This window comes from Mixophyes fleayi, chromosome 6, assembly GCF_038048845.1.
Source record: "Mixophyes fleayi isolate aMixFle1 chromosome 6, aMixFle1.hap1, whole genome shotgun sequence".
NCBI lineage: Eukaryota > Metazoa > Chordata > Amphibia > Anura > Limnodynastidae > Mixophyes > Mixophyes fleayi.
This window is the reverse complement of record NC_134407.1, coordinates 75835126-75861538: the sequence shown is the minus strand read 5'-3', so window position 1 is coordinate 75861538 and position 26413 is coordinate 75835126. Positions and strand designations below refer to the sequence as shown.

General features: G+C 41.7%; 1 protein-coding gene across 1 annotated transcript in view; it reads right to left on the bottom strand.

The window, feature by feature from the left end:
* Window positions 1-26413, bottom strand: part of ABCA5 (ATP binding cassette subfamily A member 5) — a 150524-nt gene that overhangs the window by 61157 nt on the left and 62954 nt on the right. The window contains exons 11-19 of the mRNA XM_075216871.1: window positions 25419-25477; window positions 16335-16445; window positions 13660-13835; window positions 12196-12315; window positions 11175-11313; window positions 6557-6647; window positions 6278-6417; window positions 3927-4046; window positions 2653-2851 (exon numbers count right to left, since the gene is read on the bottom strand). Of these exons, the coding sequence (XP_075072972.1) occupies window positions 2653-2851; window positions 3927-4046; window positions 6278-6417; window positions 6557-6647; window positions 11175-11313; window positions 12196-12315; window positions 13660-13835; window positions 16335-16445; window positions 25419-25477 (1155 nt within the window). The remainder of the gene's footprint in view (window positions 1-2652; window positions 2852-3926; window positions 4047-6277; window positions 6418-6556; window positions 6648-11174; window positions 11314-12195; window positions 12316-13659; window positions 13836-16334; window positions 16446-25418; window positions 25478-26413) is intronic.

Sequence of the window (26413 nt, the reverse complement as noted above, 5' to 3'; positions counted from 1 at the left end):
TTATTTTTATATGGAGTGCTCGTTTCCAGTCTTGTTTGGACAGGAGCATGTATATATATATATATATATATATATATATATACACACAAGTCAACCCGTGCATGATACTCATGCATCCTAGTCAAATCAAGCTACTTAAGGTGTTAAAAAGGTTCTTGTCATGCATTTGGGCCATAGCCCAGGCCTCCTCAGGGGAAGAGCGTTACTTCCCGACGCAAGCGCCCTTTTTTAACGTGGTTTTGTCCACATGTCATCATCTCATCATTCTTCTCCATCACCTCATCCTTCATTTTCATCGCCACATCTATCCAGATGTCTATCCAGACACAGGGATCTCTCTCAGCGGTCCTGAGTATCACACTCCTCTCACTCTCTCACCCCCGGCAACCACTCCCCACTGTCACCCCCGGCAACCATCAACCACTCCCAACTGTCACTTCTCCTTCAAGAAATATATATATATATTTTTTAAATCTTTATAATCACTTTTAACAATTAACAAATTAAATTAACAAATTAAAAACATCTTAGTATACCAAATTTCAGCCCTTTCTGAATTTTTTTTTCCACACACACTAAGAATTTAGTAGGTCAGTGTATAACTCCGCCCAGCAGGTGGCGCTGCAGCTTGGTTTTATTTTTTTCACACACACACACACACACACACACACACACACACACACACACACACACACACACACACACACACAGACTAACACACGCCACTAAGCATTTATATTATAGATATATTTATATATATGTTGTGATAAAGTACTGTATTCACTGGAGCCTCACACAGGTTTGCGGAACCATATCACTGTTTATTAGCAGTTGTCAGGATGGCTAAACAGTTTCAACGATGGTACAGCTGTCATATCCAGCAAAAGTATCACAAAATCTCCCAAAACCTACATCTGGCTAAACAGAAGTTCCCCGACTACTAGCCGGCCACTTACTGGCATTGGTGGTCCCGCCCACAAATACAAACAGTGTCTTTATCCTCCACCCAAGCACTACAAATAAATCACAGCAAAACAAATCAATTACACCGATGTGGAACAACTGTGTGCATGTGCTGAAAGAGGATCCCAGGGAAAATTTAACCCTGTATACAGCCAGCTGCTGCAGACTAACTGTGTTTTTCCCTATTTTCTTATAGGGGAACTGTGACAAATATGCCTCTTTGTCACTATATATATATATATATATATATATATATATATATATAAAACCCATTGTGCCTGACCAACATCATGCTATGATATCCCGTAATAGTGCTGTAACCCTGACTGAATGTGCCACCTTTATTCAACTTCCTTCTCACTGGCTCCTCAAGTCCTCATACTTTAAAATAGTGTTAACTGTCTGAATGTTTATTGCAGGTTTATAGATACTTCAGAGGTGACTTCACAGAAAAGGTGTCAATGGCCACCTATACTCAAAGTCATTCTGATCCCTGGCTCTAACCGTGGTATAAACATGGTAGAATCCATAGTATGGGGGAAGAGAAACTGCATTTTGTATTTGGCATTTAAACCAATAAGAAAAATGAAAGATTTAAGAATAAATACATTATAGTAATTTATTTAAACCAGAAAATTCTTCTTCCAGTACATGAACAGTAGTGATCATAAGATTAAGATTTCCGCAGCGTCGTACCAGTACAAACAGTAGACCATATAGGGTGAAACAGTACAGAACAATGAAAGAATAATACCAAGACTCTAAATGCTCCAAGCATAGCTAGTACAGAGAAGATGGAGAAGAAGAATAGGTATAGAGACAGGAGGCAAGAGGGCCCTGCTCGTAAGAGCTTACATTCTAAAGGGAGGGCAAACAGGCAGCAGACACAACGGGGAGTCAGTGGAGGGAATCAAGTTCAAGTGGAGCTAGTAAGGGGACAGAGGAAGAGAGAGGTGAGGAGATCAAGCGTGGAGAGATGTAGATGGTTAGGTGGCTGGGCGGCTGTTAGGCTATGAGGATCAGATTAGTTTTAAGTGCCCGTTTGAAGGTGCACAGATTTGGGGACAGCTGGATAGAAAGTGGGAGGTCATTCCAGTGGAAGGAGGCAGCCCAGGAGAAATCTTAAATTCTGGAGTGGGAAGAGGTGATCAGAGAGGAGGTGTGGCGATGCTCATTGGCCGATCGCAGGGAACGGGAGGGAGTGTGAATAGAGAGGAGGTTGGAGATGTAAGGGGAAGTGGAGTGGGACAGGGCCTTGTAGGTGAGGGTGAGGAGTTTGAAAAGGATTCTGTAGGGAAAAGAAAGCCAGTCTAAGGCCAGGCAGAGAGGGGAGGCAGAAGAAGAGAAGTGTGAAAGGAAAATAAGTCCCGCAGCCGCATTGAGTATAGAATGAAGGGGAGGCAAGGTGAAAGTGGGGGAGACCGGTGAGGAGAAGGTTACAGTAATCAAGACGGGAAATGATGAGCGCAAGGATAATAGGTTTGGTAATAATAGGAAAGGCCGGATGCAGACGATGTTGCGTAGTTGGAGGCGACAGGATTGGGCAAGTGATTGAATGTGGGTTGAATGTGGGTGGCAAAAGAGAGGGAGAAGTCGAGAGTAACGTCAAGGCATCAGTGTTGGGGAACAGATGAGATGGTGGTGTTGTTAACAGTAATCGAGAGATCAATTAACCATGTAAATACTCACACATAACGAATAGATTTACTCTCTCTGCGCAAATTACGAAAATGTAACTTGGCCATAGTGCCAATTTGCTGCCTCCACAGTGCTTTGCCACTCACTGTACATGGGTCTGAGTCTGGTAGTGCCAGTAACCCCATGTCAATTTCCTCTGTGGATTTCCACTTCTTGTCTTCTTCTATCCTCTGACTGAAAATATTGTGATCTGTGGAAAGTGATAAGCTGTAAAATTTCAAAATGTCAGAGTGTGACTTTTATTATTATTATTAATGCTGTTGATTTGTAAGGTGCCATATGCCCTGCAGTAAAAACAGGGCATACATGAAACAGGGACATGCCAGGAAGGCAAAATAAATGCAGATATGATTTGGGAGATGCATTCTTATGAGATACCTTACAATCTAATGGCTAACAAAAAGTTCCTCGTTAGTCAAAGAGATTTGTTGATAACGATTTGAAACTCTTTGAGAATCTTGTCTAAATCATTCACTGGATGTGTAGACTTTGCTCCATTTGTGAGATGTGACTCAACAAATGGGTCTTTATGACCATCGCTTTAGAAAACTATTTTGTGCTTTAAACTATTCAACACATTATAGAAATGTTATTATTATTTTGTACAAGTAATTATTTTTACCAGTCATGTTATCAAAATAAAATAATGAGCTTAGCAGTAAACCTCTTTAAGGGAGCTTAGTATCATGGCATAATGTTTGAGTGTAAAACAAAAGAAAACTCACATTATCTGGAGAATTTGTTTTTGTATTAAGCATTATATTTAATTATCTTCTCGTGGTCTCGATAATTAAGCCTTTGTATTGTAATTATTTTAATGTAATTACCTGTATTCATTGTAGTAAAAGTTAGTGTGATCTGTTTTTAAGGAACTCAGTTAGAGGGTGGAAGAGCACAGCTAAGGATAAACTTGAAAGGTATTCTTTGACCAGCTTCAAATAATGATTTGTATTTTAGGCTTAGGCTGTGTATGTCTATTAAAACAGTTATCTGTTCATCTTCTCTCCTTGTGTGCTGCTATTTTTAGAACCTCCACTTGTGAACAATTTTCCAAACACCTTCTATCCACAATCTCCTCATCATAGATAAACAATTGCAAACAGTTAAATACCCACCACTCCAAGTTTCAATACTAAACACATGATTGGAGCACATGGCCAATCTCATGTCATAATTACAGAATTTTTCCAGCTGAGTTACATCAAGAGGTAGGCTGGGTCATACATAACCCATCTATTACCATCAAACCACTCTTCAAATCTTACCTGTCTGAACATTGTCAGTCTCTGTTTCCAGTTTGAAGAAGACATCTTCCAGTGTGGTGATGGAAACTCCATAAGTCACAACTCCTAAGTTGCAATCATTGTCCAGGGCAGAAAGTAGTCCTAGAAAATAAGTAAATGTATTCTTAACGGGCCACTAAACCCCTGAGCCAATATTTTATAATTGTCCAATATTATTAATATCTTTTATTTATAAAGCTCCGACATCAAGATGGCCCTGCCCAAGCAGCCCTACAATCTAACAGGAGTAAACTTGATAGATAAGGTTAAAGCAACTTAGCATCCCTGTAGCCAGTATATGGTTTATTGTTTGGTCTGCACTATCTAGCACCCACCTCACTGAAGGAACACCACAGTGGGAACCGGATCATCAATAAAAGGGGACTACTCCCGGCTACAGGAGTTTAATCGGACAGAACTGACTAGGGGCTTACGGCTCTTGGTGTGCTGGTCAGGATCATTGGTAAGAACAATTGGATATGACTTCAGAACTCTGTTTACTTTTTCTCTTTGTGTACCTGACAAAAGCAAGGTGGCATAGAACTTGGTCCCTGCCTTGCCAGCAAAGGAGTAAAGGGACAGAGGACCGACCCATCTGGATCAGCACTCCAGGAATGATGAATATAGCTCCACTGTGATAGGCTTTACAGTGTGTTGTGCTATTAGAATTACTGCACATCTGTTTTACCATTATCCACTAACGTTACAAGGTGAGCCTGGCTAGAGTATAAGACTGTCTTCAGGCACTTCTTACCAGCTGACATGGTAGAAGAGCAAAAATAAACCCAGTATCCTGGCACCGGCAGCTGATGATTACAGGTGCTGTACTAATTCCTGGTACTGCCCAGTTGATAATTACAGCTATGGTACAAGTTCATGTGAAACATGAATAATAAATCTGAATTGCTACACTGAATTCACAAAAGTATGTAAAACCTTTATGAAAATCCCATGCTGGAGTTAAAGGAACTATAGACTTGTAATCTCCAAAAATACTTACTTCTGCCATAATCAGGGAAAGTGTATGATGGACAGTGTTGTAGCAAGGGAGCATGGCACCCTATGTGATACCATAATACAGCAACAGCACCCCTTACATCCCTTCTCCCCTCCTGTATCCCCTTATCTCCCTGCTCCCCTCCACCTATCATCCGTAAGCTCACTGTCTCCCCATTCAGGCATCAAATTCTCAGTCAAACTTGTATCAAACTTGCCTTTGAATTATTAAGACCCAATTAACAGGAAACATGTAGTGTCAGTGTTAAAATTAGAAGTGCATCTGAATTTGACACTAACCAGAAAGCAAAACATGAAGCTTTAATGTGAATTACATAACTACCACAAACAACAATAAGGATTAAGTTCAGTGACATTCTACTGTAAACTAATCAGAGAACTAACTTTACAGAGCGGGTTAACATCACAGATTTCTTCTATGAAACTGAAACTGACTACAATGTGGTATTGTAAGGGTTAAGGTTATTGTGAAAAGTGCTTCAGTAAGTTTGCTGTTGACTAGAGAGGGGAGTTAAGTCACCCTCCAGGAGAAACACTAACCAGGATACTGTACAGCTCAACCTCTGCAGAGACATAATCAAATTATTATAACACATCTGCAGGTAGGATTAGCCATGTGTATACACTAGAAGTACTACCAATCACATTTACTATTGAGTCCCACATGGGTGACCGAAGCACTACTTCACATGACAGCAGTGTCACAGTCCACTACAAGTGCTTTAACAGCGCTGCCTAGCAAGTCAATGACCATCTGACAGACATGCATATCAGCTGGGTACTGGCAAAGAATGATAGTCGCATATGGTGGTGCCCCCTCTTTTTGACTTTGGGAAGAGTGTACCCCACCAGGCACCAGCAGACAAGCAGAGTCTCTCTCGACTGCCAGTGCTCTCTTTTCCTGGTGTCTCCCTGCTTGACCCCCATCCTTCTGACAGTTCAGAGGATGGACATGGCTTATTTATTTTATTAATAACATTTATGTAGCACCTACATATTACACAGCACTTTGCAAAGAATATTTAATTTCATTCAATATCAGTCCATGCTCCAGAGGACAGTACAACACACATACAAACACTTCTCCACTGGCTATCGGTATGCAAGGAGGCTTGAGCAATCTCCTCAACCCAAAATAATGACACACATCTCCAAATTACATCATGAGTACACATTACTAATAGGCCATGCCCCAAGACAATACACAATGACTTTTCAAACAAAAGTGTTGTGGCCGTTATCACACCTGATCTGTCAACCTTCATACTAGCGAGAAGGTCTTGATACATTTTATCACATAAATAACTATAGTGTACCTGGAAATATGTCCACATCTTTTAATGGTAAGGCATAGATGAGTGAATTCTCTGTCTGCAGCATTACGCTTGCACTGGGAATATGTTGTGTGATCAGTGAAGAAACAGCCACTACATTACTGGACGGTTTTATATCCATACTAAAGAGAAAAAAAGATTTGAAGAAAAAGACTGTTAGTGAAAAATACAGCAGTGCTCAACCCACATTTTGTCCTTTAATAACAACAAAAATTAGCATATTTAATTCATTACATTAGCATTTACAAGACAGAAAAATACCTTAAGCGGTAGCCAACACCCCATTTGCTCTTGAGGAACAGGGAGGAACCAATGCATTTCAGAGTTCCCTGTGAAATAACAGCTTTTCGATCTAAAATGCATAAAGGAGAATTAGTTGTACACAAACAAATGACCATGTCAGTACAGCTGGAACAACAATTGAAGTTAATTTGTGCACAATATGAATATAATGGAAACATGGATGTCTGACTTGCTGACGCTGCATCTTTTGTTCTTGTATAACATTTATTATAACACAGCATATATTTTCCACGGTAATGGATTTGACCATAGTTTCCTAAAGAAGGCCAAAAACATAGTAATGTGTTCCTTTTTTGTGTATTTCTGCATTTCTGCCTGTTTTCTATTAACTGACCCTCAAACCCAAATAGAATCTGGGATACTGTAAAAGTAATGATGTGAAGTGAAATGATGTGATTAGCTATAGGGTGTTTGTCACGAAACGTGGTGCTACTGGACCGAGGACTTTTAATTCATCACCCGTTTCTTACAGTTTAATGTACTTTTTAATCCTTGGCCCAGTCTAAGTATATACACCAGAGCATCGGTGTATTATGTATATTATTATTTCATGTTATCAGGTACATTTTGGCCTGGCTATTACCTGCAATATTGTATGTATTAGAAATATAAAGAATATTGCCATATTGTGCGAAAATAATGGGACAGCAGAAGTCATTTTGCTTGTGTTAGCTAAGGTTACTACCATTTGTCTCAAATGTCCATTGTTATAAGGTGTGGCTTAGATCTGGTTTGTAATCAGAACAATGTCTCAATATAAAGGTTATTGTATCGAAATGTAACATCTCCATGGAAAAGCACTTCAGGGGTTAAATTCCGCCTCCACAGGGAACACTCAGGAGTTGAGTGAATTAAGATACCATTGTTCCTTCTGTTTGCTCCCTATTGTCCACTAGTGAGCTTTACAGACGGCCAGGAGCCGGACCCAGCAGGGGTCACCTGAGGGAAGACACCTGGGGGAGGTAGGGGGCTGGATAGTGTGAGAAGCCCACCAATCAAGACCTTTTGCAACTCCCTGTGCAGGAGTTTCCAAGGAGGGATTATGAAGTGATAAAAGAGACTACCCTGGGAGCTGAGAGCGAGTGTGACTGACTTTGGCCAAGAGATGATGCTCTGCCAGAGATTCGCTATGGAACATATCTCACTGGATTTATTGGGACTGATTTCCTCACTTGTTGGGCCTGCTATCATTAAGGGGCCGCACTGTACATATCTCACTGTATTTATTTGAACTGATTTCCTCACTTGTTGGACCTGCTATTGTTAAAGGGGCCGTGCTGTATTTAATCCTGTACTGCAGAATAAATCATCCTATTTTTCCTCTAATACCGTGTCTGAGTGATTTGGGAACCACGTATCTTCACAGTGTACAATGGGTTTGTACATTGGAGGGAAGCATTCAGATTGTACAATCCCAGGGCAAATATAATATATACTGCTTGGTATATACTTTGTGTAACATTGCTGGAACATGGCAAGTGTAATGCAGCTGACAAGCCTTTATGATAAGAAAGGTGTTTGAGTGAATTTACAAGTTGACAATCTGAATTTACATTCTATCATATGACAAGAAATGTGTAGGGAAAACAAGGAGGCAAGACAGTGTTGATTTGTGTGTCTTATGAAGACCTTACAAAGATGGACATGTCTTTTATGTCTCTTTATGTTGACAATTCCTTTACTTTAGTAGTTTTCTGTAGTTGTTATGTTAAAAAAAATAAAGTTAGATTCAGCAACAATAAAGACAAAATAGGTCTCTCATCAGAGTTCTGAACCAAACATTTAGATCAAAAAAGCAGTGATAATCCGGAATCTAGCAACTTTTATAGTCTCCCGGGGTATCAGCTTCACCTCTGTGGAGCAAAGAATTTTTTTTCTCTTCTTTCCAAATTCTTTACATTTGGATCCTGATTAACAAAGTCAATCCTGGTGAAACCTTCAGCCTTTTACAGCTGAAAACCTGGGAGGAAAAAAATAATCCTGTAACTGTCCAAATGGCTACTACTAAAATCTAAAAAGGGAGGAACACAGTGCCGTAACTAGACATTTTAGTGCCCTGGGCGAGACAGGGCACCGGCGCCCCCCATCTATGTGGGAGTGGCATTTGACAAGTGGGTGTGGCCAACCTAGTGTGTGGGTGTGGCTAGCACTTTACTGAAAGAATTCTGTTACACATATTTGCAAATATATATATATATATATATATATATATATATATATATATATATATATACATACACACAGTGGTGGAATTGAAATAAATTAACAACCGGCTCTCTGCCCTAATGACCATTTAAAGTATGCAAAAAATATATAGCGAAAGGTATTCTAATATCTCATGCACTTAATACTCACATAAGAATGTGTCTGTCTGTTAGGGAATTTGGACTGTAAGCCCCAGTGGGGCAGGGAGCATTACTATAGGATAACAAACAAAGCTTGTTAGAGCTTATTTTTAGAGCTTATTTTCAAGGGCCCCTATAAAGGATATAATTAAGATTAAATTATTTTTTTTCATTTAAAATAGGAGAGAGAGACTGAGATAGAGAGAGAGACTGAGACAGAGAGAGAGAGACTGAGACAGAGAGAGAGAGACTGAGACTGAGAGAGAGAGACTGAGACTGAGACTGAGAGACTGAGAGAGAGAGACTGAGAGAGAGAGAGACTGAGACTGACTATGAATTCATTTTCAGCTTGCACGGAGGTGGGGAAAAAGGAAAAATAAGCCTAAAGTGAACTTCGTGGACTGAGATACTATTATGATAACAACATTATTCACAACACTTCAGGAAAGCGCTACGTATCTCCATAGCTTACTTGGCTACACTGTGGAAGAACTGCAGGAACATTCCCAAAGAGCAGGACAGAGCTCAAATAACAACATGAGGCCTTGCAGCACTGGGTGCTCTGCTAAACTATTAGAGGACTACATTGGCTGCATTCTCTCCCTTCCTGACATAGAAAAGCAAGCTACACTAATAAAACCCTAACTCTACCTCCACCTCCTAACGTCCCCCAACTGGAACACCCAAGAAGCACTCTACCTCGCCTTTATTGAAATGTAGGGGCCTAAACACACTTTTTTGAGGATGACCTGTAACAATTCATCTCAGCATACTACACAGTGTGGTGCACTGGGACTGTAACTGAAAAATCTTTGGCATACAATATGACATGCCTGCCCTATTCTGCAAACTTTACATATGTCTTTATTGACACTCATGCCCACTAGTATTTGACTAGGAAAGACACAACTCCATTGCACAGTTGGGCAAATTATATTCTGTCACACCACAGTTGATAGGTCTTACTCCTGAGGTGATAGCAAACCCCCCTCCCCACACACACACTCACACAGCTGACAAGACTCACTATTATTTTCCTATTACTCTTTGGGGGATACACATATTTTTAATTTTTATTTGACTCGTTGCAGAGAGATATAATCAAAGTAGCTACTTAATTCTTCTAACAAAACTGCAAGATACTCCTGTAACTATGGTCAATATTTATGCTTCTCAATCTGCTTAGGCAGAATTGTTTCAAGCATTTTTATGGTTACTCTCATAACACTGACATTTTTTTTGGAGGAGACTTCAATATGTTTCCAAAACCTTTGCTACACAGAAGTACACATGTAGTGGCTTCTTCATTCATACCCCATCCAAAATCGATTGGGACACTTTTAAAATACTATAATCCCATAGATACTTGTAGGCCTCTAAACTCCTCAATGACAGAATACACTTTCTACTCACCTCCAAAAATTGACTACCATTTAATGGACTCCAGGAGCCTACAATGCTAATATTACTTACAAATTTCCATCCGAATCACAGATAAGGAAGGTGCCTACAAAACATATCTTAACCAGTACAAGTCACCACAAAAGACTTCTCATACATTTCGTACCTCAAATTCCTGCTACAATGATGTGAGACTGCAGGGAATGAGGTCCATATGTGGTGTTACTCTCCTACAATTCAGTTGGTGTTGAGGTTTTTTATTTTCAACATAACTATCAATCCTGAGCCATGGTTGGCACTGCTTAAAAAACAAAAAACTGTCTAAGTCACCCTTCTGATTGAATTGTCATACCTGCTTAGCAACAGAGCCGTCTTAACGCATGGGCACGCTGGGCAGTTGCCTGTGGGGCACGCAAGCATAGGGGGCCCATTGGATTGCCAATTTCTCACTCATGTTCATTTTCAAGACTAATAAAAAATCAGATTCACAGCACAATGGGACAGTAGCCAATGGGGCAGGGACTGATGTGAATGAGTTCTCTGTACAGCGCTGCAGAATCAGTGGCGAAATATAAAAAAATGGTGATGATGATGATATGTGTCAGTCAATAGTCTGTTACACACGTGTGTAAAATGTTTCTCTGTGGTTCTGTATTTACTACTGTTGACAGAAAAATGCAAGGGATTACTTGTAAAATTTCACTAAAGTAACATCACACAAGTCCTGAACTGTAAAGTGCCCTGATGCTGGAGGTTATCCCTTCCCTTGGTATTATAAGTAATATAATAGGCATAGCACATAAAGCTGTACAGCCTATGAACTTGTGTACCTGCTAGAATGTCTGCCTCCTCCATACAGTGTGTGCTGAACACAATCACACTGTTTGCCTTTCTCTTCTTCAGTACATTCCAGACTGTGTAGCGGGAGCAGGAGTCCATGCCAGCAGTGGGCTCATCCAGAAGCAGCACCTGCAGGGAACATTACAGGTCTTTTAAATACAATGGAAGGGTCATGTGAAGGGAATGCCACAGAATCACTAAGAATCTGTTTAAAAGACAATGAACAAGGGTGATGGGTACATTTTATAGAATGTAAAAGTGGATAATTTTTCATGTTTAAAATAAGCCTGCGCTCGGTAAATCCCATATTGTATATAGTACCAGCTGTGTGGCAATATAAATGCCCATATATGTATACAAAACAAAAAGACATAACATAGTTCATATTATATGAACTAATATCTCATGTTTTCATTTTGCCGAATACACACAGATATGCAATGTTAACAATAAGCTCTGACAATAACTGTCTTTTTGTTTTGTATACATATATGGGCATTTATATTGCCACTCAGCTGGTAACCTATATAATATGGGATATACCAAGTGTGGGCTTGTTTTTTCTCGGTTTTTATCTCAAAATATTGCCTTATGTTGTCATAACAGCTGTCAATCAAGCCTATTTAAGGTACATTTAGGTGTGGCTCAGAAACCAGCCCTTGCTAGATGTATACCCCTATACCTGGGAGGTGAGTGCATTAGATTTTAACTGCATTTTAATGGTGTTTAAAGCATATAGGTTATTGTATGATCTGCATATAATGAGGTGCCCTTGACACTGGGATGCAGGCTTAAATGTTTTGATCAAAATATGGACTAATACCTCATGTTTTCATTTTGCTAGATACACACAGTGCCTTATTTGCCTATATTGTAAATGCATCTCTGGATGGAACCATGATTCAAAAGTCTCCAAGCTTCTTCGCTACCATCACCACACAGCAATCGTAACAAGGTCAGAAGAAAATGAGCAATGACATAACTCTGAAAATAGTCAAACATGGTGATTACCTTGGGATTACCCAGAATTGCAATGCCCACAGCAAGTTTCCTCCTCTGTCCAATACTGAGCCTCTTCACTTGGTTGTGCTTCACTGCTTCCATGTCCAAATCATGTAGAACCTTATTTATCTTGAATATAAAATAAAGAGGTGGGGTAGAAAAGACCAGAGTGGAATATATACATCATAAGGTTACAGATGCCAAGTTGTGTGGAAAATGAAAGCCTTTAATGATGAATGTTAATGAAAGTTTATTGCTGTGGATAAAAGTGTCTGAATCATTGTTACAAAGAGGTCAATTTAAAGGGAAACACCAGTAACCTTTGATGCGAAAACCCCCCTCCACCAAATAGTGAAACCATGTGCTTTCCATAGCGAGATAACTATAGTTCTGGAAACTTTTATCCTAGTTGTATCTTCAGGTATGACAGTCTGTAGTATTATGAATGGAAATTGTACACTGGTTGTTAAATCTCGCTCTGTCCTGGTTCAACATGATAACCCAATAGATCTCAGTTTGCATATTAAAATACTCCAAACTGTCATGTCTGCAGATGCATACATTACATGCATCAACTAGGGTGAGTTCTTCATGAACAGTAGGGGTTCAGGATATTGGACCACAGAGGTTAGAGTCAGGTGGTCCAGCATAAAAAAATAACTGTCTTGGGTATTTTTTTTTTTAATCAAAATATGGACTAATACCTCATACTTTTATTTTGCCAGCTACATACAGATTTGCAATCGTGAGGATAAGCTCTGGCAACAACTGTGGTTTTTGTTTGTACAAATTACTACCTAGTGCATCTACCTGGTGTCCCCCTTTAAAGGAGACTGTAAAATAAACATATATAATATATTTTAGATCACATGCAACAATGTCACATATTATTCAATGTCATTATGAAATAAAGTAATTATTAACATAAACTATTGTATCTGCTTTGTAATTTTACACAGGCAGCTACCACATTTTTGGACAATGTTGTAAACCCAGCACAGATAGCCGGCTAGGTCTAGATTAGAATTGCTTAATAAAATTGTTGCGTAGTCATAAGCATGTATCATGTACACAGGGTGTTTCGGGTCAGCACGGCACACCCTAATGCACAGCTGAATTTCAACGCTGCAGCGACTTCTCTTGAGTGGCTCGAAACTGAGCTGGTGCACATGCCTAGCCACAGTCGTTCTTCCCATGTTCTTCTGCAGAACTAAATATGTTTGGCCTTGGTGTGCAGACTCGAGAGGCGAGTTGCGTATAGTAAAATAGAGCTGCCTTCATATGTTTTATTTATATATGTGTTTAGTGATTATGTGTGAGTATACATGAAATTGAGGGCACTACTGGGTGGCATAATATGATCTGGGGGCTCTATTGTGTGGCATAATATGAACTGGGAGGACTACTGTGTGACATAATATGTACTGAGGGCAATTATAGATACCCTCCCCCCAAGAAGGTGCCAGACATTACCTCTTGCTCCTTGACTGCTTCATTAATTCCTTTCAGTGAGGCAAAGACTGACAAATTCTCCTCCACTGTGAGAACATCAAAGTCAATGTCATTCTGCTGGCAGACTCCAATCACCTTCCGGATGTCCAGAATCTCATCAATGTCAGTTACTCTGTGGCCATAGATAGTAGCAATCCCTAAACACAAACATACACTTTCTTTCTGTGTGTATCTTATAAAAGACAATGAAAGGTATAAGTAGAATCTAATATTATTTTTGTTTATCCACACTGTATTTATTGCACACTTCTTTTCTTTTTTCTCCTTTATGTTTCATTAACAAATCACATGTTCAGAATACATCTTTTTCATTGCATTTTATAGTTTTATCAATTACATTTATCATTACTTTTGTACACACAAATTTAAAATTATCAAGAAAACTTAGGGCTAGATTTACTAAGCTGCGGGTTTGAAAAAGTGGGGATGTTGCCTATGGCAACCAATCAGATTCTAGCTGTCATTTTCTAGAAGGTACTAAATAAATGAAAGCTAGAATCTGATTGGTTGCTATAGGCAACATCCCCACTTTTTCAAACCCGCAGCTTAGTAAATCTAGCCCTTAGTCTATGTTGAACAACACAAAAACTGACAAATTGAAATTCATTGGCATAAAGGTCAGAGAGCAGCAGTTATATCGGGTACTGCAAAGGGGTCATGAAGTTATTCAGAGATGTTGGGGCATTTGTAGGGGTGCTCAATTTAGATTGGCCACTTTGTTAAGGGGGTTTCCACTTTTGTGAGAGTGGGGAGCTATATGTTACCCCATCCTTCAGACTAGTACATCAGCTGGCAACCATATGCCATTTGCACAATTCAGCAGTACTAAATTGTAATTGTAATCTCTGAAAGAAAGCTGTGTGAAAGCCCCAGGTTCTGACGTACTAATAGAAATGACTGGCACTTGTTCAAACCTGCTGTCATTTCATGCCAGGAGACGTACAAGGGAGTGTGTGGGAACAGACGCATTCCACAACTGGGGGCAGCCCCAGGACTGGTATAATATTGTACTGAAAATTAGTGCTATCACAAAATCAGACAAAAGATGACATGTGGTGATATACAAAGGAACGCAAGTGCATACTTGCACTTGCTGTGCCACAGTTGTGTTCAATATAAATGGCCCCCAATAAAATGTTATAAAAATACACCAATAAATATTAAATTTTCTTTCTCTTTAGGCCTGTTGTAGTCCCAATAATCAGACAACCAATCAGGAATGATTTCTTAGATCTCTCTGCCAATCACGGGTGGCAGCTCTGCCATCTAGCTCTACAGCACTGAGCCCAATACTGAGCAGGCTGGGCTATTTAGCTACTTTATTGTTACAGTTTCTGACAAAAAAAAACTATTTTTCTTTTTTGGAATAACCAATGCTTGATGAATTTGGATGGTTCATATTTCAGCAAGATCTCCAAACCGAATTTGCGGTAGCTGAGATAGGGACCATCCAAATTGCAGTTTGGGTTCATGCTATTTGATGGCCAGTTTTGCCTTTACTAAATCACACACATTACAACCACATCAAATAGCATAAACACCTCAAACAACACTTTAGTAAATATCCCCCTTAAAATAAGTTTTTTTTAATTTAACATTACACAGTATTTTGTGTTGAATAGTGGTAAGAATTCCCAAATATATGTATCTTGATTCTATGATGTAAGAAAACAAATTGTGAAAAATACTTAGGGCTAGATTTACTAAGCTGCGGGTTTGAAAAAGTGGGGATGTTGCCTATAGCAACCAATCAGATTCTAGCTGTCATTTTGTAGAATGTACTAAATAAATGAAAGCTACAATCTGATTGGTTGCTATAGGCAACATCCCCACTTTTTCAAACCCGCAGCTTAGTAAATCTAGCCCTTAATGTGTTAACTAGTTTTTAGCCATTGTAGGGGGAAAAGTAGTGCTTTTAATATGCTTTAAATATTTAATAGTGCTTTAAAAAAAAAATGTAAAAAAATATATGATTTTTTTAAAAAATTTAGGCACCCTGGTACTTTTAATAATTACCTTATAGACCTGACTCTTAAGTCATTGTTAGATATTGATGTTATGCTAAGAAACACTGTGACTGGATCACTTATAAATAACTTATGGTATGTTGCCTTAATATCAAAAATAAGTGCATTGGCAATTATATAAATAAGCACCCTGCGTTATTTCCTATAAATAAATTTATACCATAAGTTATTTATAAGTGATCCAGTCACAAACGCCTTTTAAACCACAGGAGCCCCTTTTTAGATGTTTGTGAATTTATAATGGGGTTTCTCAGCTTTTTAGTCATTACGAATAATATTTCTCACTTAATCATGTGGTTGATCTGTAATATAATTATCTGCACCCCTGTATAGGTACGGGTTGAGATTTGATCTTCACTTTTATTTCAGACCTAATGGGATAAAAACTTTTGTTGTCTTCCATCTAGATGCAAACAACGAAAAACATGCAAGAGGGTAAATATAATGTTAGAGTAATGATTTGATGTAATTGTAATTGTATAATTATAACAATTTGATGTACCACTAGACAAAGCTAGAGAAATAGATAAGAGACCATGATTCTTGTCTGCTGTGATAGTGATACTGCATCATGCTGCAATGATCTTGAAAGAGAGCTGAAAGTCTTACCTTCTGATGGAGGGCAGAGCCCGCATAAAATATTCATGAGTGTTGTTTTCCCAGTGCCGTTGTGCCCAAGCAGAGCAGTTATCTGACCTTCATATATATCCAAGGTTAACCCTAGTGTTAAACATAAGATCACCACAGCCATTAGAGGCCCACTCATATTCTGCACAATTCCCTCACACTCCTGCTTTTTATGCTATTAAATATATTTTACTATAAACAGTGGTTATAGTACAACTTTACAGGGTAATACTTTAATGGAATTAGAATGAAAAAATACATGAATGTACAGCTAGATAAAACAAGATAATGTTTATTGAGTTGTCTAATGAAAACTGACGAAAGGTATAGGTAACTCTGAACAGTCAAATAAATAACATAAACTACCATACTACATGCTACTATAAATCATTTTCCAGGATTTTTCCCAAAGCACATTTAAAGGAATTATCCACTTCTGAAAAACCCTTATACTCCTTCCATCACTATTCAATTCCACTACCCTGGAACCCATACCATTCCCTGCATTCAACTCCCAGTCCAGCTTTGATGGTCAATCAGTACAGCTGGGCAGGAGAATCAAACTTCAGGCTCGGTTTGCATATATTGTATGCAGCTGCTGTTTGTACAGGATTAGCAGAAAATCCACTCAGTTGCCGCATCTAGTGCCTGTTCTAATCACTTGAGTATTAAGGGCGGGATCAGTATGTCGAGTCTGACAGTGCTGACTCTGGACTCTGCCAAATGCACTTGGCAGGAAGCTAAATACAGGTACCACTAGGTGCCTCTATGCATATCTTATGGAGAAGTCTGTTCTACAACTAGACTCTAAAGCTAGGTATACACTACAACGACCGAAGGTCCTGATCAGCGTACCAATTCATGCATACACACACGATTTACTTCAGATCTGTGCTCTTCATCTGTCATAACCATCTGCTGCAAAGATCGTGACTCTGTAAGCTCTATGGAGATCTGCCTACACTGCTGATTGTGAGTGCATAGACACTGCAGAATTTAACCAACATCGTTCCATTGTTTATAGAGATTTTTAGTCTGGTTAAAAAAAAATTGAATTAAACAATACAATTTGATTTGGTAGGATAAAACATGATAGTGGGAGCGTACACACTAATGCTATATTGGACCTAATGGTCGTTTAACGTGTGAATGGCATGATATTTGGGGAAAGACCTGTAGTGTGTACACAGCTTAAGATTGTGTTATTCACCAAGTGCAGATAAACAGACATTTACTGATGGTCTCCAGGTTTTGTTTTTTTTTAAACTCTTTATTTAAAGAGGAAACAACAGAAAAAGATACAATCAACACCAATGACATGAAAATATTAGTATTCTAGATGTCTCCCCTATGTTTTATATTTTTACATCGGTGGGGAGGGGGAAAAAGAGAGAAAGGGTGGGGGGTAGAAAGGCACAAATTTTGATAACAATATATCTAATAAAATAAATAAGCAAACATATAAACTCGGAACATTGCTAGAAGAAGCTAAGCCACATTCTTATATAGACTACCAGAGAGAAAACTAACAGACAAGCGTTACTCACCAGCGGCGCACCATATCCAGCCTGGGGGGTCCGGAGGCGGCCCAAGAGCTTAATTCCATCTGCAGAAGGATGAGCCGTATTGGATAGGCAGCTACGACTTTCTAGTAAATACCATGGGGCCCACACCCTATCGAAATTATATGATTTATCATGAAGGTAGCACGTTATACTCTCCATGCTTGCGACATGTCTTATGTAGGACCGTAACTCTTGCATAGAGGGAGCCCTAGGGTCCTTCCAGGGCTTTGCTATTAAAGATTTAGCAGCTGCCAAGAAATGGGAGATAAGCTTATTAGATGGCCCGCTCTCGTCAGGTATAGGGCGAGAGAGAAGGAATGACGAGGGGTCCAAACTTATCTGTTGTTCTGACACAGAGTTTATGAGTGTGAGAACCATGTTCCAGAAAGGAACTATGCGGGGGCAGGTCCACCATATGTGTAACATCGTACCTCTCTGGCCGCATTCCCGCCAGCAGCTCGGAGTGGTCGTAGGAAACATTCGAGACAGCCTATCGGGAGTATAGTACCACCTATAGTACACTTTATAGGCTGTCTCCTTAATTAGTGTAGAGATCGAGCTTTTGGCAATCCCCTCCCTGATCTCCTCCCAGCATGAGTCGTCCGGAGGAGGACCCAGGTGCCTTTCCCATTCCCGCTCATGTCGGCCTGGAGCATCAAAAGTGTAGTCTATGAGCCAATTATATATCTGGGAGATCATCCCTTTAGTGAGAGGTGAGTGTAGACACATATATTCAAAAGAGGTCGGAGCCTCCTGGGGGGGCAAAGACATAGCGAAGTGTCGGACCTGGAAGAACTCAAAAAAAAGCGGACGAAACGGTTCAAAACTATGGTGAAGTTCCGACATTGAAGCCCAAGTTTGATTGACCACCAGGTCCGAGAACACCCGTATTCCCGCCTTCCAATGTTTAAATTGCTGCGTGAAATTGCCGGGAGGAAAGTGTGGGTTGCCCCAGAGAGGAGTCAGAGGTGAAATAGGGGAGGACAATTTATATTTAACCCGACATGAGTCCCACAGGGATAAGCAGAATTTTCTTAACCTTAAATTCCCGCGGCCCCACTGTCACACCTGAAATCGATGTCGACTGTCTAATCATTGCCGCCAAGGGTTCTATCACTAGCGCAAAGATTGAGGGCGATAGGGGGCAGCCCTGTCTCGTCCCATTGGAGAGCGAGAGAGGGTTGGGTAAAGATCCGTTAACCAAGACCCTGGCTGAGCGGGAGTTATATAGGGCGGATACCCCGGTCAAAAATTCAGCCGAGAAGCCGTACGCCTTCAGAGCAAGGGTCAAAAAATCCCAAGAAATTTGATCGAACGCCTTCTCGGCATCCAGTGAAAGCATCATGGCCGGAAGACATCTTTGGCTAATGAGTTGAACCAGGTCTATCGCGCGGCGAGTATTATCCCTAGCCTGGCGACCCGGGATGAACCCTACCTGATTATAGTGGACCAGACCCCGAAGGACTCCGTTCAAGCGGGTGGCCAGGATCTTTGCATATATCTTAATGTCAACATTGAGGAGGGAGATGGGACGATAGCTTGCGCAGTCGCTGGGGTCCTTCCCCTCCTTATGAATGACTACAATACGCGCCTAACATCGATTTAGGAAAGGGATCTCCATGTAAGACAGCATTGAACAAGATGCGAAGGTGGGGAACCAGGGTCTGGGAAAATCTTTTGTAATAAGCTGCGGAGAAGCCGTCCGGCCCCGGAGCCTTAGAGGTTTTTTGGGCCTTGATGACTGCTAGTATCTCTTCCGAAGTGATCTCCTCATTTAGTTGCTGAGATAGGTTACTAGAAAGGGTAGGGAGATTCGTTGTCTCAAAAAGGCTGCTATAGTGTCCGCAGGGGGGGCACTCCCGGGATTTAGATCATCCAAGTTATACAATGAGGAATAGAATTTTTGAAACTCACGCCCTATTTGGTCAGGACGGTATATGGGTGAGCCTGAAGGAGACTTTAGGGCCATGACATTGTTTTGAGATCTCTGAGCTCTCAGACGGGTGGCTAATATTCTTTCGGCTTTATCTCCCTTCTCGTAAAACGTCTGCTTCAGCCGTTTCAGGGCCGTGGCAGTGGATTCAGAGAGAAGGAGGTTCAAATCAGATCTCACCTTTAGAAGTTTGGTCAGCACTTCTTCATCTGGGGTCAGTTTATGCTGTCTCTCCAGAGTCTGGAGTTGAATGGTTAACGATGCACTTCTTACGTCGTGAGGCCATGCTAATAAGATGGCCCCGCACTACTTCCTTATGGGCTTCCCAGAGGGTCATGGGGGAAGTATCGGGGAGGCCATTAAAGAGAAAATACTCCTCAAGAAGGGTCCGGTGCTCCAGGGTAAGTGGCTGATCATGAAGAATGGAGTCATTAATACGCCATGTAGCGGGGCAAGGGCGAGATGCTATGTCTGAGAGATAGGCAGATATGGGAGAATGAGCGGACCAAACCATCAGATGTATATGGGCCGCCCTGAGCTTCAATGACAGATCGTGACTAAGGAAGACCATGTCTATTCGTGAATAGGTACCATGAACCGGGGAGTAAAATGTATAATCACGGATGAGGGTTCCCTAAGCCTCCAGGAGTCAAAGAGGAGGTGATGAGAAAGAAGGGACACCAAGGCCTTTGATTTACGGGACTCCGAGCCACTGGCGGGGGGGAGCAAAGTGGACGATCTAACTATAGTATTATCTACTACGATATTAAAGTCCCCTGCCATAATCACTTCTCACTGGCGCACCTGAGAAAGCAGGGAGTCTAGCGCAACAAGAAATGAGCTCTGGTTTTGATTTGGGCCATACACATTAACTAGGGTGCAAAAGGTATTATTGAGTTTACCCACGAGGATTAGAAAACGACCTTCGGGGTCAGGATGAGATGTCAAAAGCTCATAAGTCACGTGGGATGCAAAGAGCGTAGCCACCCCCCATTTTTTCTGTCTGGGGTCACAAGCATGAAAAGCAGAAGGGTAACGCTTAGACTTCAGCTCTGGGTGTGAATGTCGGGTAAAGTGTGTTTCTTGCAGAAAAACTATATCTGCTCTATGTTGTTTAAGTGTGAGATAAAGTGTTGTGCGCTTTTGTGGGCTGTTCAAACCTTTAACGTTCAATGAGAAGATCCTAAAAGCCATCGGGAGGTGAAGACAGGGCCGCCTCAAGTCCCCCAGCGAGGACCGGTCGCGCTACAAAAGAAAATAAGAACAGTTCCGAGTTAACACAAGTGTAATAAGAACGAAGAGTATGAAATAGTGCCTGAGGTAGAAAGGAGTAGGAAGGAAAGGAGAGGGAGAAAAGGGAAGTAGGGTAGTGGACAGGGCCAGCATGCGGGGACACATCTGGTCCATGATGCCGGCCAGGAAAGGTAAGGGGCAATGCCAATGGCAGGGGAGGGTCGGGCAAGGGCATTATGTCCATTGTGGGAGTGTGGCCAGGAATACAGACAGTGAAAAGGCCTGGGAGTTCCAGCCGTAAAATATAGACACCTACATTACCTCCCGGCCAGGGTCTAAAACGCAATTTAGGAAGCTATGTAGAAAAGAAATGTCGAGGGGGATGAGGGTCAGACTACTACCCAAAACCAGAGAATCGATCAAGTAAAGAAAAAGAGAATGAGAGAAGGGCAGTAGATGACTAGCATATTTGAAACATTTAAGAAAACAATACAATAATCTAACCAAATACACAGAAAGTTAGTAAGAAAACCAGTAAACCCAACAACTTAGTCCACTGACACCCAATTCCTCCCAATCTACATGAGAAGGACCGATAACCAACGGTCAGTCATGTAGAGGGGAGGTATATTAAACAGGGTGGTTTCTGAGACAGAAAAAAATATATAGAAAACCCAATCATCATAAATCAAGGTGGTAGAGCAGCAGCCGATGACTTAGTGGTTCTTGACACAGTCGTCCACTCGGTGGTTGGAAGTCTCCGAGCAGCAGAGGTGGGTCCCCGAGAGCCGGGCGACGGTCCCAATGCCGCTGGAAGTGAGAGGGAGGCCGGTGCCGGGAGACCAGAGTCTCGAGAAGTTGGGCTGCCTCCGCCACAGACCTAGCAGAATGAAGCTTGTTGTTCTGCCACACCAAGAGGCGGAACAGAAAGCCCCATCGATACCGAATGTTGTTATCCCTGAGAAAAGACGTCACCGGCTTCAATTCATGCCTCTTGAGAAGAGTGAGCGGAGCAATGTCCTGGAAAATCTGCAAAGAGGCATCCTCAAACGAGATTGAGTCAGTCTTGCGAGATTCCCGCAGGATCGCTTCCTTGGTGGTATAATAGTGACAACGAAGAATGACATCTCGAGGCTGGAAGGAATCTTGGGGGCGAGGGCGAAGGGCTCTGTGGGCCCTGTCCAGAAGAAGCTGATCCTCTGGAGTAGCAGGAGCCAGACCAGCAAAGAGTCTTTTAAGATATTGATTTAGGAGGGATTGATCCACTTCTTCAGGGATACCTCTGATACGCAAGTTATTACGCCGGGCCCTGTTCTCTTGATCTTCATGTTGTTCCTGCATGTGGAGCATATCTTGCTGCTAACGCTGGATGTCAGTCACCGTATCCCGGTGAGACGAGGCAGCTTCATCCATTTTAGTTTCCAAATGGTCTGTCCTATTCCCGAGGTCTTGGACCTCCGCCCTTAGTGAGCCAATAGCTTTTTGCACTTCTGCTTGGACCGCCTGCACCGATCTCCTTGTCCTCCCGGAATAAGGACTGTAAATCCTAGCGAGTCAATGGTGAGGAGTCTGAGTAGTCAGAGTCGGAGTGAGCTTCGCGATGTGAAGAGGAGGTGGTTGGGGTCTTTGTCTCCGTATATGCAAATTTCTTGAGGCTCTGAAGGGGGTCAGAATCGCCCGTCTTTCTGCCTCCTCTAGGCATGATATAGTCAAGGAGGGGGTCACCAACAGATCAAACAAGAGGGGCTGTTGTGAAGGGTTCTGTGTTTAGATTAGACAAGAGAACATGCCTGCGATCTTCCAAGTGAGAGCCCTGGCACGGGGGCCATGCGGGGCGTCGTAACTTATTCCATATTGCAACTTATATTAAAGCAGAACAGTGTCCAGCAACCAGAGTGTGAGGAAAGATATCCAGGGAGCGCTGCAACTTGTGCTCTTGGATGGGATAAGCACTCAAAGACGTGAAAGCGCCGTCCTGGAGAAACGCACCCTTTTGTGATGAAGATGGTATATAGATGATACAAGATGCCCAATTCCAGCAGAATACTCAAGCCCACCTTGAGGAAAGTCTCCGAGGGAGAGTGTGGGATGATAGAGGGGAGCTGATATTGTGGCTCCTATTAACCCTTGCAGAGTCAGGCCTCTGTGTGTAAATGGAGATCTGCGGTTTTGACAATGGGGGTCGCAGCAACAACAGCTGACCACTGGGAGGCAGCAGAATATTATTAAACACTACCTGTGATATACAAACGGCCACTAGGTGGAAGCACAGCCCAGTTGTTAGGGATGATATACAATCCTGTCGGCACAATTACATTGGGCTGCAGCCCAATAGAATCTCATGCTCAGCAGTCCCTTGGGATTTACATGTGCACGGCAACTTGGGGAGAATTGGTACAGTCAGTGACTATATATGCAGCACCCCGACAGCCGCTGTCCTGCAGTGCACAGGCCTCAGATTTTAAGTCTTTGCCCGCTCAGAGTAAGGATGCACACAGAGACCTACCCTGGAAGGATGTACGGGGAGGGGCCCCACTTCATCAGCTGCAACGTCCGCTGTCCACCGACCGGATGTTAATCCCCGCGGACTGGAAGTCAGGGTGACCGGCCGACAGTTGCTCCAGAGAGCGCGGCTACAGGAACGAGAGCCGGCTGCGACTTGCTAAGATGACGCCGGGAGGGTCGCCACCTCCGATCAGGTAGGGCACTCCTCCTAATTACAGGCCTTCAGCAGCTCAGGTGGCCCCTAAATCGAGGCCGCGTTCCACAGTGTCGGCTAGGCCTCCGGGACGCAGGGCAGACTGCAGGCAAGCCGGTGAGCGGCAGCTAACTCCGAGTCAGGCAGGGGGTGCCTCAGGGTCAGGGGAGCCCTTTTATTGAGAATTCTCGGGTAGGAACGGCTGTAGGGATAGAATTTAGGAACTATCACCAGGAGCTCCAGAAAAACGTTGCCGACCAGGATGGCTGCCAGACCACGCCCCCGTCTCCAGGTTTTTATAATACTTGATTGATATAAATTCAACTTTATACATAGCTCTGCTGTCTTCTGTATTCAGAGTTGCAGAAATGTATTGTTTGCTCGTTATAGTAAACTAACAGCATAAGCTGCATACTGTCTGTGCAGAACAGTACAGTAAATACGTAACAAGGGTATAGGAGAACTTGAAGAGTTAAATTCTCCCTTAAATTGTACGCTCCTTTGAGCAGGGTCTTCTCTCCTCCTGTCTTCACCACTTTTAACTCTGCTCGCCAGCTACCTAGCCTTACTCCTTGAGGACCCTCTTCCCCCATCCCCTCTCGCTTCCTCCTCTTCCCCTGGGGGTCTCCCTCTCATCCGTGCCCTCCCTCCTTGGTGCCGTTGTTGGCTGACCTTCCCCCGCCCCTCTAGCTGTGCCTTGAGCTCACTGAGTTACTGTGATTATTGTTTACTGTTCTGTGCCGTATCTCCTCGTATTGTTATTTCATTTGTCCCTGTACGGCGCCGCGGACACCTAGTGGCGCCTTATAAATAAAAATTAATAATAATAATAAATAATAATAAATTGAGTGAGGAAACAAAATTAAGGTTTGTTTACTTTGAGGGGAAAAAGGTGACCAAATTAATATGTACGTATACTTATTCCAGGTCAACACAAAACTTTGCATAACATAGAAAGAACAGATTACTAACGGCAAAAATATACTTTCACCATGAGCATAAGAAGGGGTTCTTTACTGTAAGGGTGGAATTTCTAACCACATAAGGTGATGATGGCAAATACAGTAACAGAATTTAAATTGATGCCTTTTTTTTGCAAGAAACTGTATTTATACCTATAATTATTAGAGAACATTGCAGGGATGATTGAGCCAGGGAATTTATCTTATTGACATTTTTGGTTTCAGGATAATTTTTTTCTACCCCGTGATCTTATGTGTCTTTTTTCAACCTGTATCTTCTTGTTTTTTTCCAACAAAAGCAAAATTCAGCTTGAGCAGTGTCTTACAGAAGGGAACATCTGAATTTCGTAGTTTAATGTATTTTGAACAAATCAGAAAGCAAATATGTATAAATATAGAACATATTAGGTAGCTACTATAAGGCATATGAGGAAGTATGTGGATCCGATGAGCACTTGGTTACAATTTGCCACTCGCTACCATTAATTGTTCCATTCCTGAAAATCTACATATACCACACAGCTGTCGTATCTGTGTTGTAGTGGAAAAAGTGGATGTGATGAGAATGAGAACTAGGGGTGAAGGCAGATTTTTTTTTAATGCAAACCAGTGACTAAATCCCTCTACCATTCCACTCCTTAACAAATATTACATTATATCTTCATGCTGTCTTACCTTGTAGGGCTTGTATCTGCTGGTTCTCCTTCTTGAAATACTTATGAATATTTTTAATTCTAGGTGACAACAAAAAAGAAATTAAGCACTTGTTACAATAACTTTCAGTTTGAAATCAATATTGGTGATTAGAAAATCAGTATGGAAATATGGATAGCACTTTTAGGTGTACTTGAGTAGTAATACAGTGGGTGGGCTGTCAAGAGTGGCAACTTTCCAGGGCTGGTCTCTGACCAGTACTGGGACGCCCAATAGGGCTTACCTTTGTCCATAAACTGATCTAGCATTTGGCCACCTGTACGAGCCCAGGAAGGTGAAGCTGTTATAATCACTAGGTATAGCCCCTTTTTGAGCAAAGCAGCATCATATGTAATATTTTGATTCTACACACAACACAGCTCTGCTCCAGAAGCAGCTTTCAGGCATATATACTTCAATCACTCCTTCTGGCAGACAGCAGCGTAAAGCTACATATATAAAAATAATATAGGGTAAACAATGGAAATACACCCTACTTCTCTCCAAAACATTTAGCAGAATCCAGCTTAGGTTTTTTTTAATAAGCAGCTAGCTTAACATAAAACTCACTCACTTCCTGTCTTGTGTCCCGTACTGGCCTTGCCCTGCCCTTGTGACACACGTCAACTGTCACATGGGGGCACAGCCTACTATTTGTTTCAAAGGGGTTCATTACAGATGTGTGTCTTATACAAAGACATACTGGGAGGTCAATTGGTTTGCCTAAACTAAGCCTGGTTTGTGTACATCTGTGTCCCTGTACTTGTGAAGTTAGATTGTAACTTTAGTGCAGGGACATGGTGTGTGCTAGTAAGTGTTGCAAGGAGAAAAGTGTTGAAAAACACTTTACTACATATATAGTGCAGCTAGCATAGGCCTGGACAACCTGTGGCTCTACAGGTGTTGTGCAGTCCCAGTATAGGCTGGCTGTGGGCTGTAGTTTTACAATACCTGGAGAGTCACAGATGGTCCATGCC